This window comes from Diceros bicornis, chromosome 1 (genome assembly GCF_020826845.1).
Source record: "Diceros bicornis minor isolate mBicDic1 chromosome 1, mDicBic1.mat.cur, whole genome shotgun sequence".
Taxonomy (NCBI): domain Eukaryota; kingdom Metazoa; phylum Chordata; class Mammalia; order Perissodactyla; family Rhinocerotidae; genus Diceros; species Diceros bicornis.
Genome location: NC_080740.1, coordinates 48,980,662 through 48,998,951, shown reverse-complemented (window position 1 = coordinate 48,998,951; position 18,290 = coordinate 48,980,662). Strand labels below are relative to the sequence as shown.

The 18,290-nt window shown below is 41.5% G+C and overlaps 1 protein-coding gene across 1 annotated transcript; it reads right to left on the bottom strand.

Annotated features, from left to right (window-relative positions):
- Positions 1-245: 245 nt before the first annotated feature.
- Positions 246-17,430, bottom strand: ISOC1 (isochorismatase domain containing 1). Its single transcript, XM_058539828.1, has 5 exons — positions 17,055-17,430; positions 7,533-7,652; positions 7,213-7,416; positions 5,477-5,593; positions 246-708 (listed from the first exon to the last, which is right to left on the bottom strand). The coding sequence occupies exons 1-5, from the start codon at positions 17,361-17,363 to the stop codon at positions 562-564; spliced, it is 897 nt and encodes a 298-aa protein (XP_058395811.1). The 5' UTR covers positions 17,364-17,430; the 3' UTR covers positions 246-561.
- Positions 17,431-18,290: the final 860 nt, after the last annotated feature.

The window sequence follows — 18,290 nt, the reverse complement described above, 5'->3', positions numbered from 1 at the left end:
ATAATCAAGAAAGATACATAACTATTTCACATAATTTCACCTGGTTAGATCAACACAACTTGCTCAACAAGTAAGCTGACTTTATTGTGAGGGAAAGGGGTAACATGATCCAGAATCCTGTTTTTAAATTCTCATATAATAATCCTATTTCAATCAACCTGAAAGTAAAAGCACTGAATCCACATTAACATTATAACACACATCTTACAATAATACAAAAGTCAAACCACTATCACTACATTTAAGAAAACTTCACGAGTGTGCACTTTTAAAAGTTAACGATCAGCGTATATAGTATAGACAAAACAGGCACCTCCGTTATAATTTTTTTTAATAAATAAAAGCACATTAACAAAAAAAGAAGGTAAGCAGCACCTGAAGCCTTTGACATCTGTAACTAAACGCTGGTACCCAAATGTTCTAACTGTTAAGTTTTACTAAGAGGCGCAAAAAAGGAGCCAATTTTTGACTTAACATTTTAATTCTAGTAGAGACAAGAGCTTGTCTAGGCTTACAGTCCTGTCACCTGATGGTGAGCAGTATTCCAGTCCTTCAAATGTCCTATACTTTGGAGAGCAGACCCGACTCTGGAGCACTTGCCTTAATTAGATTCTGTATTTCCTTGAATTTTGGATGGTCTTTATCAGCCACCAGCTGTAGCAGAACAGCCTCACTCGTGGTCACTATAATCCCAGTTCGAGCAAGACGCTTTTTACAAGAAGATAAACACAAATAAGAAGTAAGCATGGGAATGGACACTACTTTAAAACAGCAACAAGTATACCAGGACACAAGAATTTAGTGTCTCCCATTAAAATCATGGTCCTTAGTCATACCATCAAATTCAATGACGGGGACAGATTCCAAACTGGCCACACTACAAACCCATTATGATTCTTCTCAGTATTAATAATACGGACTAGAAACGAGTAAAAGAAAACAGGTAGCCAGTATTATGGTTTATATATGACAAGGACAGGAGGGAAGTCAAGGCTAACGACTGTAAAACGTGAGAGACGAGAGAGAAGCGAATGGCATATGCTATATCCCCATCACTGAACCTTTGGACACTTGGAATTGCTGCTACTTCCTAAACACTATCTGCCAGTTTACACTTCATCTTTCACTCATTCACTAACTCAGCGAAAGGCTACTTTTGACTTACTCCTAAATGTATTAAACTCTTTTATTTCTATTTCTACTATCAAGATAAAAAAGGTGCCTTCATCCATATTTTCCACTCTACAGTTTAACTGAGATAATGTATTAGGTCATGATGCGTATGAATACTTATGCCTGGCATTCAGTAGCTATTTATTAAATAAAAAAAAGCATAGGGGTATACTTCTAAAGCTCCATTAGCTATGCTATGAATATAGTTGTAGCTGTCCAGAATACTTCTATTCATTCCTAATTTATTATCCAATTTCATATAACTACAGTTTTTAATCACATTAAAACTACTGTAGGAATTAAAATGATGATTCTTAACTTCTTTTTTGTCTCCAATCATCTGACATATAGCATGTGAACTCTTCCCATAAGTAAGAGTTCCTCTGTCTAGAAATGATCGGTGGTAGAAGAAAAGAGCCTCATGTAAGGTTTAAGAACGTGCCCCTGGATGATAATAGAACCAACACCACTGCCACCATCATAAACTTTTTAGAATCACTAAACAAGAGTATAAAATGTAAGCCTGTCTAAAGTTTCACTGAGAGGTCAAAAATGTCCTTGCCAAATTGCTCCAGTGGAATCATAACAAAGAACTAAGGACAGAAATCTCAAGGAAGGGGAGGAGAGAGACGGTACACAGCAGGGAGGAAGAAAAAAGAGGAAGGGAGGGAGGAGTGCAAAGAAAAGAAACTGGAGACAAAGGGAGGAGGGGAGGAGCGGGACGAGAAGAGAATTCTAGGGCAGAGATTCTCTGGATGTATTTGTTATCAGAAACCCTAGGGGGAAAATGGGTCAACTGTTATCCCAAGAAACATCCACTGCAAGAACCATGGAAGATGAGGCGACTAGAAACAACTCGTAGGTAAAACAGAGGGAAAGACTCAGATCAGCCCCTCGTCATAAAGAAGGAATCACTTGAACAGCCAGGACATCCCAGTGGAGTGAAAGTAATCCTCCCTCAGATGGCTATAGATCCGCAGGCCCAACCTTCCCACTGGCAGACTCTTCCTTTTTGTCCCCAAAGACACGGAAGGGAGTATAAGCCGTAGTTTACTTATCAGAAAGCAAGCTTGGACCTCAACAACTTGTACAGAATGGGGTGCAGAGCAGCTGACCAGAACTCTCCAGAAATGAAAAATCAGCAGAGAGTTATGTAGGAAAGAGGGAAAAAAAACCAAGGCTGCCAGTGCTCTTATGTTGGGACAAATATCAGAGAGTGAGTTATCTCTGAGTGTTTTAAAGACTTCTGGAAACTATTTCCTCCTCCTTGCTTTTCAGTCAACTCCTGGCTATCATAGCAAAACCCTTAGAGATCCCAAAGGACTGTGTGCTGCTTCCGACAGAAGGGCAGGGGATAAGCATAAGACTAGTTGCAGCTGAGCTGTGTGACCGTCCAGTCATTCAGACCCAGCCCTCACCCTCACCAGCTGGCTGCCCTCCTGCCTTCCTTACGGCTCACTGTTGCGTTAGTGGACTTGCAATGACAGTCTGAATCTGAATCACACACTTCCAATGTCTGTGCAAGTGCTTTATATACTCTAATGTGCCAACGAAGCTCAGTTCTCACTAATCTTTCTAGTTCCTTAGTGAGGCAGGAAGGACAGAAAACTGGGCCCAGGTTAAGGAAGAAATCTCATGACCCAGGAAGAAGCCCACCTAAAATATCTAGCTTTCCCTAGTGCTCTGGTAACCAGAGTCTGGTCCACTCTAGGCCAACAACCCTCAGTGATGCTGCGAGTCAGGTCACCCTGGCTTAAAAAGAGGCAATTAAAAACCCAGCTGTTTAATACACCTGGGTAGATGGCTTAATAGGCTTCTGAAGTTCTTCCCTTACACTTGCAAAACCAGTTCAACTAGGCCAAAGGAAAGGAAAGGATGCTCTGACCCACAAACCTAAAAATGCATGAGTACAAAGCCATGACAGCCTCAAAGAGGGCAGGGGAGAATAAACAAGACTAAACCCACTAAATTTCCAAGCAACACTATCAACTCCCTAGAAGTACAAGGACATCAGTACAAGAAAGGGTTTTATTCTATTTTATTCTGCATTTACTCTACAATTATTAGTTGAAAGAAACAATGCCTGACAGACGGCAGGTGCTCAAAAAAAAATTGTTGAATAAAGCATACACCCACAGACCCTGGAACAGAAGTTTCAATAATGCTATCTATCAATCTTATTTGTATAATGATCTTAACAGGCAATATGGACAGTCTCAGGAATTATCCTAAGTAGTTGTGTTCTAAAGGAATAGAGGGGCCGGCCCCGTGGCTTAGCGGTTAGGTGCGCGCACTCCGCTGCTGGCGGCCCAGGTTCGGATCCCGGGCACGCACCAACGCACTGCTTGTCCGGCCATGCTGAGGCCGCGTCCCACATACAGCAACTAGAAGGATGTGCAGCTATGACACACAACTATCTACTGGGGCTTTGGGGGGAAAAATAAATAAATAAAATCTTAAAAAAAAAAAAAATAAAGGAATAGAGAAGAAGGGGAGCTGGCCAGATTGCTGTTTAACTTTCACAGTCATAGACTGAAACAGAAAACTTAACATTTCTCCCAATAATGTAGGGACAAACTAAATCACCTCCATATCAAATTAAGACCAAGAGGAAAGGTCTGAAATGTGGCACATTTCCCCCATCACCTCCTGACCTGATTCTTGTTTCCCTTTCAACCTCAACACTCTAACCCGAGGCAACACTCTTTCCTTTCCTCCTCAGAACTTCTCAGGACTATTCCTTTCTGGTCTTGGAGGTATTACGCTTATATATTTCTGCTAAGACTAACCTCATGAAGACAACAACAAATAATAATAAATATGGCAGCTAACATTTGAGGGTCTACTGCGTCAGGCACTGTACTAAGTGCTATCAATACATTATCTCACTTAATCATCACAAAAATCCTCCCATGTAGTGGCTATTATTATTTCTATTTCACTAATGAGAAATCCGAGGCATAGATATTAGATACTTGCCCAAAGACACAAATTTACAAAATGCCAGAACCTGCATTCAAACCCATATCATCCCCACCCTGTTTGGACTCCTAATCCCTGAGATTACAGACTACTTCTCAAAGAATGAGGTTCAAATGCTAAATAGCTGACTACATTTTCATTCTGATTCTGTGAGAAGACAGAATTTCCAAGAATCAAAGTTTTCTGTAATAAATGCTGTAATAAAGACATGTCTAAAATAGTCCACAAGGACTTAAAAATAGATGAACAAAATAAATAAATTACTTTCACCTGTAATCCCAATATAGGACTCACTGCTTCTGGAATAACAGCGAAGGGAGAGCCAACCAGGGCCTTAAAACTACTGTTGCTGCCAGCAACCTCCCCCTGCTTCTGCGTCAGCCCTCCCCACTAAACCTTCTCCTTTCTTTTCTCGGACTACTCTTTCTCATTTGCCCTGCCTCACCACCCTAGGTAAGACTAGGCTAAAGAGATGATTTAGCAATCCTACGGAAAAAGTAGTTCATGGGCCAGCTTGTGCATGGAATGCTGGAGGGTCTCACAAAAGAACTATATTTCCCATTCTCAACAAAATATCAGTTAAAGAACTCAGAAACTCAACCACATGTATATTACTCTAAAATTATTACAGAATTAGAATTAAACATGAGAGAGAGAGAGAGATATCCACAATATGTAGTGAACGTTTCAAAGGATTATGTGGTAGTTTGCTTTTCAACAGTCTTGGAATAAGGAAATGCTTAGGTAAACTAATGTTATGCAACACTGAGAATGAATCATTGGCTCCCCAACTCGATGGTACGTCTTGACACGCCAGTGCAGACAGCTATGAAACACTGTGAGTGGTGTCCACACTCAGAGGCATATCTCCTATTTCCAGAAATTCAAGTCTAAGGAAACCTAATATAAGGTTGAACCAGGTGTAGGCCCACTATGCCCGAGTCTTTGGATAGAGCTTGGCTGAGTTAAACCCAGGTGAACTGTTTTTAATTTGCAAATCTCTAAATGGTTCAGATTAAGCTTCCTGAATAACGCTTAGTTCACATATAAAACTACAGCAAAAATGACAAAAGATATAAAGGAGCTTTTGGCATCACTAGAAATCTAGATCTAAGGAGACAGAAGATATAAAATAGGATATGGGAATGAGACCTCAAAGGTCAGTTAGTGCACAGTCAAGACTCTGGAAATCAATGAGTCTGATATTGTTAATTAAGTTCAAATTTAAGAGGTAAATCTTTCATTGCTGTTAAACATTCAATACTCTTCAAATTTATTTGGAAAATTTGATAAATGATTTATTTCAAAGCAGGACAATTACCTCAAGAGCAAACATCCTGTCCATCATGCTTCTCGATGAGGTGGCGTCGGCAACAATATGAACCTCAATACCTCGGCCCACGAGCTCCAGAGCAGTTTGCTGGATGCACACATGAGTCTAGTAGGAAAGTTAAAAATCGTATGTAATAACACGGCAAACTAAAAGTATTTTACAAATGTGCAACCTGATAGAGCAGAATGAGCACCACAGGTCTAACGACCTTGTCCTACATCTAGTTTTGCCTCTAGGTAGGTGATCTCGAGCATAAACAGCATCTCTGGCTTCAGTTTCCTCTTTGTAAAGTCAGAAATTGGATTACATCACTATCCCTCATACTAGGAACCTTGAACATATTCTTAGAGCTCTGTGAGAATCTTTTTAAAGACTTTCATCTATGTCATCTGGACAACCTTCATACGGCTGACCACAACCACTCAGTGCTGATGCCACTGGCAGTTGGGTTTATTTCTGAATTCACACCAAGTGCCGAACACAAAGAATGAGTCTGCTGACTGAGAAAGGAGTGGGAAAACGGAGTCATTAGAAGTAAACGTAGGCCAAGTTAAAAATAACCTGTGACACAGGCAAAAAATACCTAGTATACAATCACCAGCAAATATATTGTGTAGATTCCATCTTTGTACGTACTAACTTGTAACAACTCATTAGCAGAGAAATAGAGTAAAAACATGCTCCAACGATCACTGTATTATACAACCAATGAAAGCAGATTTCAATAACATCACAATGCCAACCTTATCTTCACATGACAAGAGAGCTCTGGAGAATTATCAACCCACACCTCATTAGAATTAGTTCTGGAGGACTGCTCAAAGACGATTTTGATTAGGCATGAGGTCTAATAATGACGAACCAGCAAAAACAGTGCAAAAGTCAGCGACAGCATTTGGTATGACATATTTATACAAATAGGCTTCCTCTATATTGTCATTATTGAAGTCAAAATACAGAAATATTTAATGTACATCTAAACCCGAGGCATCTTTTTACTGCTAAAACTATTACTACAAAATCTACTATGAAAACATCATGGGTATATTAAATTAATATTATTTGAATTTCATTGTCTTTATAGTTTTTTTCATGATTTTTAAATTTTAGTTCAATAGTTGTTTAAAAGCTATAATTAAATACTTATATTCTGTTTGTACACGTCCAAAAAAACCCAAATCAAACAAAAAGCAATTTAAATCAGCATTGGGAATCCATGAGTATTTTTCTCATCCATGAGTACGTACATGATGCAAATGTGTGGGACAATGAACTCCTGACTTCCAAGGTTTTTCTAGCACAAAAATAAGACCAAGGTGAAATCTTACAATACATAAATAAAAATAATGCCTTTAGTGAAAATGTGCTCCAAATGTAGTGTTTAAAATAAAAGCCCAAGAATCAATCAATCTAGATTCAAATCCAGCTCCATCCTTTAACTAGCTGTATGACCTTGGGCAAGTTATATGGCATCTCTCTGTTTTACTTCCCTCATCTATAATATGGGAAGACCAAGAGTACTTAGCTCTTAGGTTGCTGTGCGGGTTTAATGAATTAATAAGTGTTTAGATCAGTGCCATACAAATAGTCAACACTTAATAAATGGTGGCTGTTTTTCATCATTTTCTCCACCTTCATGGTATTCTACATGCAAAATTGCATTCTGAAAATATCAAGTTTTCTACAAATAATATTGTGTCCAAAAGATAACAACAGGTACTTACTTCTACTCCAAATAACACAACACTCCTGACTCCAGGAATCTCTGCTAAGGCTGCTTCTACTTCTGGTAATACCATCGAAAACTTGGTCTTTGGAAGTACCAGTTTCACACCCGTTAAATCAATTTCTTGAACGGTGCTTCCAAGACCTTTAGGGTACTGTTCTGTTACGACAACTGGAATTCCTAAAATGCGGGCCCCTTGTAACTGAAAAAAAAAAGAACAACAAACAAAACAAAGTCAATTAGCAATATATATATATATGTGTGTATATATGAAGGTATATCATGCTTTAGCAAATTGAAATAAATAAACAAGCATACCAATCTTTGTCCAACGCTAATAATATCCCCAAAATACTTGATGGCTGGTCTGAACCTTTCCTGCATATCACAGCAGAAAAACACAGTGCTTGAAGGTGTAAGATTTCCCAGGGTAGTGAGCTGAGAAAAAAAAGGAAAAAAAATGACTTAGCACTTGTTATACAAGGACATTTATTTTCAGTGGAGGTCAATAAAGGAAGAAAAATGTTCCTGTTTGACTCAGTAAGTCAATTTCTACAACTATTATCCAAAAGAAATGATCTGAATTACAGAACCAAAAAGTTATTCATGAAGATGTTCACTGAATTGCTGTTAACAGTGAAAATTAGAAATAAACCAAACGCCAACGATACAGAAATGATTTCACAAATTTGAACACATACACATGACAAAACATTTTTTAGCCAATTAAAATACGTATATATGTTTTCAAAGAATCTGTACCATCTAAGAAAAAGTGCTCATAATCTAATGTTAGTTTTAAAAATAAAGCACAATTCAATAGTATTTCAATAATGTAAATATATGAATAAAAGGTAGAAGCAAATATATGAAAATATTAACAAGCAGTTAGAGAGCTAGGGATGTTGGTAATATTTTTTCTTTATACCTTTCTTACATTTTCCAAATGCTATTTAAAAACATTTCTCGAATGTTATTTAAAAATATATATTACTTGGAAATCAGAAAAAAATTTCACAATAGTAAAAAACTTAAACTTGATGATGGCATTGCTTACTGGAACAAAGAGTAAAATTTAAAATAGTCTGTAGCAGAGACTATGTAACATAAAACTAAAAAAACAGAAACAAATCCAGAGTTACCACTATGAAGACAGAAATATTAATATTCTCAAGAATAACTTCCTAGAGTTCAAAAACTGCAATGATATGATGCCAAGCACATCACCAGTGTTAAAAAGACAGACATAGGGGCTGGCCCGGTGGCATAGTGGTTAAGCTCGCGCACTCTGCTGCAGCGGCCAGGGGTTCGCAGGTTCAGATCCCGGGCGCGGACCTACGCATCGCTTATCAGGCCATGCTGTGGTGGCGTCCCACATATAAAGTAGAGGAAGATGGGCACAGATGATAGCCCAGCGCCAATCTTCCTCAGCAAAAAAGCGGAGGATTGGCAACAGATGTTAGCTCAGGGCTAATCTTCCTCACCAAAACAAAACCAACAAACAAAAAACACAACCAGACATAAATTTGACATTTGCATTCTTAAACATATTTATCGCACTCAGGAAAGTCAAGGAGTTAAGATGAAAATTGGGTATTTGATTACCGAGCTTTACACTAATTGCTGCTAACTGCTGTAGTTGGTCTTCTCTAACGACTTGGGCCCAGTACGGATCTATCGAAAAGTGAAAACGACCGCTGAATACAAGAATTTAATCTCACTGGATTCTTAAAAGTCCATGGGGCTTTTCTCTCTACCTTCTCACATTACAGAAAGCTCTGTAGAGGATGCAGTCTGGTCGTGAATGAACCCATATCACTACCCTCACTAGCCACCCCTAAACCTCTCATTATCCCATTTTGCTCTCTCTAAAACCACCCATGGATAACCATTATTAACAATTTTTTAGAGGAACCTGTGTCCTGATTACATAGGGGTGGCTTCACCACTAGCCTGACCCTAGACTCTGCCTTAGTACCTCTGCACATGGCATACTCTCATGAAACAATTACTACAGGAATTAAATGAATCATTAAAAGGAATCTTTTATCCTTAATAGTATGAGTGTTCTAATCAGTCTGCACTTTATTTATCTATGTCCTGGTCAGAGGAAATCTGGACACTTTAACCTCGCTCTGGTGTTCTCTCTACAGATGTGCACTGATTAACCATGTGCAATCCAACACTAAGTTCATGTCAGATTGGGAGTGCCATCTCTAATTCTAGCACTACGTATGAGGTTTTCCTACTCTGCCAATAGAGCATGATTAAAATAAATATTCGGGCATCTTAATTACATATCCTATCTTCCACTATTTCCTTACTTAAACTTTTAATCCAAGTATTATGCCTCCATTTTGGTCATTTTCAAAAACAGTGAGTATGATGTGTAAGTAAGTACTTAGGGTACTATTTTAAAAACCAATCACTATTTATGACTATGTATTTTAAATTCTCAGTAAACATTAAATCTCGGCTCAAAAGGCTCAGAATCTGTATATTTTCTCTTTAGCAATTTGAACCGTGGGTCCCTGGTCATCCACAATATGTTTAGGACACACTAGGAAAAGCAGTTTACCTGCAACTGGCCTGTTTCTAACGACAGTAATGCAACTTAGCCAAGCTCACATTCTACAACAAGAGAAAACCAGGAAGCAGGCAAAATAACACTCCCGGGCAGTTGAGTAAGTACGTTGTACAGCCATGCACTAACATGCACAGCTCTTACTCACTTAGATCTCCAGCTCTCCGCTCTCACCTCAGACTGTAGTGATTACCTCTGTATACGTTCCTAACACGTTTACTTGTCTGGATTCTAAATTCACAGGTTATAAACGGCAAATCAGAAAGGAAACAGCTGGAGACAGGCAAACTGATAGCACCAAGAAATGAGAGCTTGAAACAGAGCAAAGTTTCAAGATAGAATAACAGCAGATCAAAACTCAACTAGTTCTACAGTCTAGACCTCTAGTGAAGGCGTAACAAGCTGTATATAACTTAAAAATCGGGACAACGTCATTTTAACCACTCATTAAGACAATGTTAAATTATATGATATTTCAGGGCTATAACATCAAATGGTCAAAATATTCAAAATTGGGATATTTCAAGGAATAAAACCTTACCTACCCAGAAATCCTAAAAATTCAGAGTTGTGGTATCCTGGAGTTCCTGTTCCCCGGTGCTTCCCTGTACCTCATTTCAGCTGTGAGGTATCCTGTTCTGGGCAGGGGACCACATCAGATTTACGCCATATTAGATTCAGACTGAGGTCAGAAATCTTCACTACTTGAAATCTTCACTACTCTGCAAAACTTTTCTAGTACAGGAACTTATCTATAAACTTTCAGTAAACAAAGAAACCATAGAGATAAGGTAGCAAAGTATGTTTTTACAAAGAGATGACTGGTTATAATTTGGTGAATCAAAAATGCCTTGATACTCTCCTCTCAAGGAGTTTAACTCCTTACATGCCCTTGAATGTGGTCTGCACTTAATGATTTGCTTCCTCAGAGTAGAGTATAGAGTGGGGAGGGTAACTACACAGTGAAGAAACCTAGCAAACACTGCCTCAGCCAGGTGATCAAGATGAAGATAATCAATGATGTTCATAGTATGGAGCCCTGACGTAAGGTGATGAGAATGACCTTCATGATCTTCCTCTCAAAATCACACCACCCCAGGGGCTGGCCTGGTGGCGTAGGGGTTAAGTTCTCACACTCCGCTTCGGCAGCCTGGGGTTCACAGGTTTGGATCCTGGGTACGGACATACGCACCGCTTGTCAAGCCATGCTGTGGCAGGCATCCCATATAAAATAGAGGAAGATGTGCACGAATGTTAGCCCAGGGCCAATCTTCCTCAGTGAAAAGACGACTGGCAACAGATGTTAGCTCAGGGCTAATCCTCCTCACCAAAAAAAATAAACAAACAAAACAATAAAAGTGGACTTAACCAAATGCAATCACAAGCAAAAGTGTAGCAACTACAGATCAATGCATATTCAATAGGCATGAGGAAATCACATATAAAAAATGTATGTGTGTATATACACACTTCCATATATCTGTATATGTACATATATCCCCACACATACACACATACATAAAAAATACATATTTCAGTATACACATTTAAATACAAAAAGTTGATCGCAGCCAATGGCTTCCTCCACAAGAGCGTAACAGATCAATTTCAAGTACAAGTTTTTTGTCCACCTTCTTAAGAAATGTCAGAGATGGGATTTGACCTTAGAATTCATATTCAAAAGACTTTTCATCCACCAGTGCCATTATTACCATTATCATGACAGTATTTACCCTCCTTCACCACTAAATGTGCTCTGACCACTTTCTAACAAGGGCTGCTAGACCTGCAAGGAATGTGTCCCCCCCTTGCTCATCCCAGTTGCTCAGAGCAGGCATACAGAGGGTGGCAGGTCTTGCTTAGTGATTCATTGTGCACCAGTTCTGTTCTTACCATAAAAGTAACACATGGTGTTTACGTTAAATTGTGTCCCCCAAAATTCATATATTGAATTCCTAACCTCTAGTACCTCAGAAAGCGGCCTTATTTAGAAGTAGTCTCATTGAAAATATAGTGAGTTAAGATGAGGCCATACTGGAGTAGGGTGGGTGCCTAATCTAACATGACTGGCGTCCTCATAAAAAGGGGAAATCTGGACACAGAAAAGGCCTTGTAAGCATGAAGGCAGAGATCACAGTGATGTGTCTATCAGCCAAGAAATCCAAAGACTGCCAGCAAACCACCAAACGCCAGGAGAGAGGCATGGAACAGACTCTCCCTCACAGCCCTCATAAGGAACCAACTCTGATCTCTAGCCTCCAGAACTCTGAGAAAATAAATTTCTGTTGTATAAGCCACTCAGTTTGCGTTACTTTGTTACAGCAGACCCCTAGTGAACTACTAGAGAGAGTAAACTGTATATCTTTATAGGAATGATTAAAGTTTGGAATTGTAAATGTGATGTTTTCAAAATTTTTGTGGTCTCTTACAGTCACAAAATAGGCATGATCTGCTTGGGAGAGAGTCCAGAAAGGAATACAGGGTATCATTATTTCACTGAGAAGTGTTTCCAAGGAAATCTGACTACTGATTACCACAGTTATAGTGGGCCTTCCTCCAATACTGACTCATTTAAAACAGAGGTCTGTAATGTGGCTCCCCTGGGTTACAAGCTCCCTACACAGCACAGCCCATGGGCATTAGAATCTGACTCCAAATCTCCAGTTCACTAGTTTCAGTTACATGAAATCAGGAAAATCATTACTATCTCCAAACAGCAGTTTCTTAATCTGTAACAAAGCAAGAAAAATAGTATCCATCTGATAGGGCTATTTCAAGGATTAAATGAGCTTCATGTAATCAATCAGTAACTATAGTGTGACATCCTTCATATAGGAAACACACACTACAGTCTAAAAGTACAGCACATGCTAAAAAACTTCTTCTGTAATAAAGCTAAAATACCATTTGCCACTAAGATCCTTTAAACCAATAAATATATACATATAGCAATACTAATATTGCCTAACTTGCTATGTTAACACAGTCTGCAGAATTAAGAAAATGATTCATAAAGTGGATTTCCAGATGTCACCAACAGACTTACCACTACATGATCTGTTCCTAGCAAAACAGGTTTTGGGCTTTTTAATTTAGGCTGCAAAAGAATATTTATTTCTCTCTTATTTCTACATATATTCATCTATTGAGAACACTAATGTTACTGGCATTAATACTACAACTCTAGATCATCAAAGTATGGGCTTTCTAACTCCCCAAGGGACACCAGCTGTCTCCACCCACCTCGAACTGAGGACTGAGGGATTTCTTAAGGTTCTATCTCAGGTTGGGTGAAGGTGAAGCTGGCCGGATCCCAGGAACACAGTGACATCTGAATCTACACCGGATTCCTCTCGACCGACTAAATGAAAGAAAAAAATTTCCAAACAGAGATCATAGCTCCCACTCTCGAACACAGTTTATTTACAGGTAGCCTCTAATGTATCCACAAGGGACAAAAGGCATACAATACTTTGAGCAATAATCTGGAATGTTACATTTTTAGAAGTGACACACACCCAACTCCATCAAACCAATGGGGTGGAGACAATAGCACACCCTCAGGACCCTTCCCCTCAGTGCCCCTGACACTGTCCACCTCCAAGACATACGTCCCTCCTGCTTCTCCACTCAGTTTCTGAGCATCAGCTCATCCACCTGCTCCTCCTACACGCTTCCACAGTAAAGCTTCCCTAATCAAAAATCACCACCTTGCACCAGCAAGCCCAAGGGGGAACAGATTCTTTCCCCTCTTCTTTCCAAACCCTGCCCTCTCTCCCTTCCCACCATGAACTCTGGGTCTCTTCTAACTATAAAATGTCCATGCCCCTGTTTAAAATAATAAGAGTAGTAATAAACTTCCAAGAAGGTGAAAGCCGGAGGCGAATCCCTTTCCAATTCACCATCTCAGGAAAAGGTCAAAATAACCTTCCCAGGAAAGCCCTTATCTTCTGCCCACACAAGCTGCCAGAGCCTTCCCTCCTACGTACAGAAGCAAAATCCTCTCACCGGCGTCCTTCTCACAATGTCCATTTCTTCTCTTCTATTTGGCTCTGCCTTCCCTGGTGACAAGCTGGAAAGTACACTGCTGGTGGTATGATATCCAACTTAGGTGAGTTTCCAGGGTTAAATGTTTCCATTAGTTAAAACTTGGAAATACCTTTTGAAAAATTAAAACTTGTAAGTCATAAAAATGACCCAAATTCCCACTGTATAATCCTCTCATTTACATTTCTTCCCCTGTGTCTCAATATTCTCAGACTTCAAGCATTGTGACAAAGCTGAAGACACATTAAGCATACTTGAAACATGAGCTGTCTTCAGCTACCTGAGCTGTCAACAGACACTCACAGTCACGTCGACAGAGTATTCAGAAAAGAAGACACTAAGAAGTTACCGCAGCCTAATACTGGCAATAGGGGGTCTTAAAGATCAGCCTCCACAGAACCGCTAACCAACCACGGGTGCACAAGCAACCATCGTGTTTTACAAGGTCACCAGCAATAATAGTCAGAACAAGCATGAAAGCAAACTCAGACCCCTATGTAAATTAAGAATACATTCTAGAATATACAGGACGTGAGCCAGGGCCACAGAGGCTCTAAGGCCTAAGTTTGAAGAAATAACAAGTCACATTATTTAAGCAGTGGACGACATGTGGTCGAACTTATGCTCTTTGTCCCTGCCTCTGGGAGATGGGGCCTACCATCCCCAGCAGCACGGCCTCACTGATGGGCCATCTTCAGTCTTCCTAAGTTACAGGCATCTATTACAAAGAACAATGAACAGCACCAAAACAAATGATATTACAAGCTCAAGTTTGTGGCTTGTTTCCCATTCTGCTTGGTATTTTCATTAAGCATGAAAAGAAAACATAAATGCTATGGTCAGTCATAAGGGAGGAGCTTCTGATGCTTTGCTAGCTCCACCATTACCAGGGAACCTTGGGCAGTTTCCTGTGCGTTCTGCTCTTCTGCAAAACGAGAGACTTAGGTTCTTAGGTAAGGAACAAACATGGGTCTTATCCATGTTTGCGTGCACTGTGCCAGGCACTTAGAGCTGCCACTCAAATGTTTGTGAAACAAACTCTATGGTCTTGCCTAGCCATAAAATGTCCACGTCTCTACGATTATACAGCTGGGCTCCAAAAAAATACAGTAAAATGGTCATGAAGAGCTATCTTCCTTCTCTCTTCTCAGAGTATATACACACATATATACACATATATGTGTGTGCATGTATATCTATAGATTTTCTCACACAGAAATAAAGATGTATCAGAATAGGTATATGGACATATATGCCGTGGTATGTCTGTGTATCCCTTCACATTATCTAGTTTTAAGCTGGAGGAGGTACCAGCTAAAAGTCAAAATATTATGATTACTAAAATGAGATAATATAAAAGAAAAGCATTTAAAAAACTTCAAAAATCTATGAGGTGTTATATAACAGATGCCTAACAATTCTTGGACTACTTAGTGAGAAAAAAATAACATTTTTTAAAGGATGGAACAGAGTAGTGTTATTATTATAATTATTATTTTAAACATCACCACAAAAAGTTAACTATATATTATCTCTTCTACCAAGCAAAATATTTCCAAAGCCACAAGCGATCTGAATTATATAATGTCTTTTGAAAATGTACGAGACATTCCAGGTTTTCACATATGCATTATTAAGTTCCAGAATGTTTAATTAAAAAGAGCTGTCAGACCCAGGCCTTGAGTTTTTCAAAACAAAAACATCCTATCTTGAGGGAAAAAAAAACCCTTACAGACGTGGGGGCGCTCGCTTGGCATAACATCTTCTTAGGTAATAGCCCTCCCTCCCTCCCAGCCACCACAGGAAATCCATCAGGAAGAAATCTGCAGCCTCAGTATAGCTCCAGACCCCCTCAGCATTTGGATTCTTGCCTTTATTAATGAATTTGTCAAAGGTGCATCCACCTTCTGGGGTATTTTGGCAGCAATAATCTAAACAGACTGACAAGGCTGCAGGGAGGTGTCAGCCATGAAAACTCTTGAAGATATAAAAATGGGGGTAGTAAACACCTATGAACCACGATTCTCCAAATTCTCCATATGGATAGCAGCGCAAATTCTCGGGTATGAGAGACCATCTGCCTCCCTCTAGGCTCTCCAGGGGCCGACGGTGGAATCTCACGGCCTTCATCCTCTGAACACAGGAACTTTATCCAGGTTAAAGTACCTGCTTTGTACCATGCTTCTGGCATGGGTGCTGGGGTGATACGAAACAAGACCCGTTCCACAGCCGACTACAGCTGAAAAAAAAAAACTAGAGAATAATCCTCAGGAAATGACATTTGAATATTAAAATGCCTTCTAACCCCGAATCTCACATTTCAGTTTGGTCTTCCGAAGAAATGTCTTAACAGTTTCTCAAGTAAAGAAAAATGTTGATGGTGTAGTGTGTAAAATATACCGTCTGTTCTTTGTTTTCAAAAATATAAATCCTCCAGTGAATTCTGAGCAGAAAAAGAGGACAGGAGACTGACCCGCGTAGTACTACAGCAAGGCTTTTTAAAAAATATTAAAGAGCTATAAAATAATCCCCAGCAAAAACAACTTTCTCAGTCAGCAAGACCAGGAAATCATGGTCTAGCTAAAGTTGGGTAATTAAGAAGGTACTGCGATCCTGGAGTCAAATGACTTTTTCAACGTAAGCGACGCATTTGTAATCAACAGATTCAGCTGACAGTTACAAGAAAGAGGCTTATTTCTCTTAAGGCTAGGGGAGGCTTAAGCTCAAGGAAAAGCCAGGGAAGAGAAGGGGAAAGGGTCTGACTCCTGAAGTTTGTGTTTCCGCAAGTGGTAAACACAACTCTGGGGAACAAACCCTAGGGCCCTTACTTCCCACAATCTCTTTCCCCCTATTCTGCATCACCCCCCAAGCAAAAACACAGCTACTACAGCACAGCCCTTTGGTTACGCAGGAGCCTGAGACTTGCTCCTGGCACACAAAGCGGATGCGGGCAGCTGGTGACCACACACGTGGGGGCGTTCGCGCACGCCGAAACCAGTTAGGAGGCCCACGCCCCCGCCTCGGCCGAGGACAGCTGGTGACCGTCACCTTTGGACAGGCACATTCGTTGCGCCGTCCCCGAGGCTTGCGATAGCGGCGCAGCCCTTCCGAGCCGGCGCGGCGCGGGGCACCTGAGGAGCGCGGCGGGGACAGGGACGCACGGGGACCGGGAGCAGCGGCGGGGCGCGCGGCCCTCCCGGGGGACCCACCTGGATCTGCAACGGCACGAGGCGCACCTTGCAGCGCTCGCTCACCGCGAAGCCCTTGGGCAGGTCCACGTACTGGCCCCACTCCTCCGCGAAGAGCTGCACCACGAATTTGCGGTGCATGTCGATCTGGTCGCCGTACAGGCTGAGGAACTTCTGAATGAGCAGCTCGTAGCCCGCGCCGTGCGGCACGCACGAGGGCCGCGCGAAGACCGAGAAGCAGAAGAGCACGGGGACCGTGCCCGACGGCGCCCCCGCGCCCACGCCGCCGCTGTTGGGGAGCGCCGGGACAGCCGGCTCCGCCGCCGCCATGTTCCCCCGAGCGTCTGCGAGCTCCGAGGCCGCGGAGGCGCAGACACGGCCGGCCGCCGCGGCCCCGCCTCCCCGCACCGCCCTCCCGCTCGGCGAGGCGGAGGGGCGGGTCCTGGCGGCCGCGGCTCGCGCGCCCTCCTCCCCGCCCCGGCAGAGCGCGGACCGCCACGGAGAGCTGGGCGGTGGGGCCGGGGTGCGCGCGCCACCGAGCGCCTGCGCCCGCCTCCCGGACCGCCCCCTCCAACCTTCCCAGCGGCCACGCGGCCGCGCCTCCCGGCGCGCGGCCCCTCCCGCCGCGGCTCCGACGGTCCGCAGATACCGTGGTGTCCTCGCCGCCCCTTGAGCTGCTTCGGCCGCCCGCGTGCTCTAGTCCACAGAGGAGGTCTGTGTTCTTGAGGACTTGACGAACGAGCGGTGTTCTCGGGGACTAGAAGGTTGTGCTTGGGGACACAGGGTTGCCGGGCTGAGTCTGCTGGGACGCGTTACCTGTTGGCCTTGTGCAGAGGCATGCAGCCTCCTCGAGGATAGCAGCAGTAATCTTAAAACCAATAGGACAGGCTGATAGATACTCTTAAGAGTGGCAGCAGAATTCAATGCTTACTTAGGAGGGCTATCCAAGACTCAGTATTTCATGTTTTTTTCAGTCCCCTGGAACACAATATCTCTAGTAATGGATTTGAGATTTTGGCTTCCCTTTATCTCAAGCCAATTTCTGGGAAAACTTGGACTGGGAATTGCAAAATATAAAGAGATTTAAGAGTAAAAATCAGGACTTTCTATTCAAACTGTGGATTTCTGTTTTTAAGCAAATAAAAGCGATCACCTTCAAATAAAATAATCCTCTGCCTCATGAACACTGTAAGGCACTATAATTAACTGGAATTAGAAAAGCATATGTACACTATGAACAAAGTTTCCCTAATATCA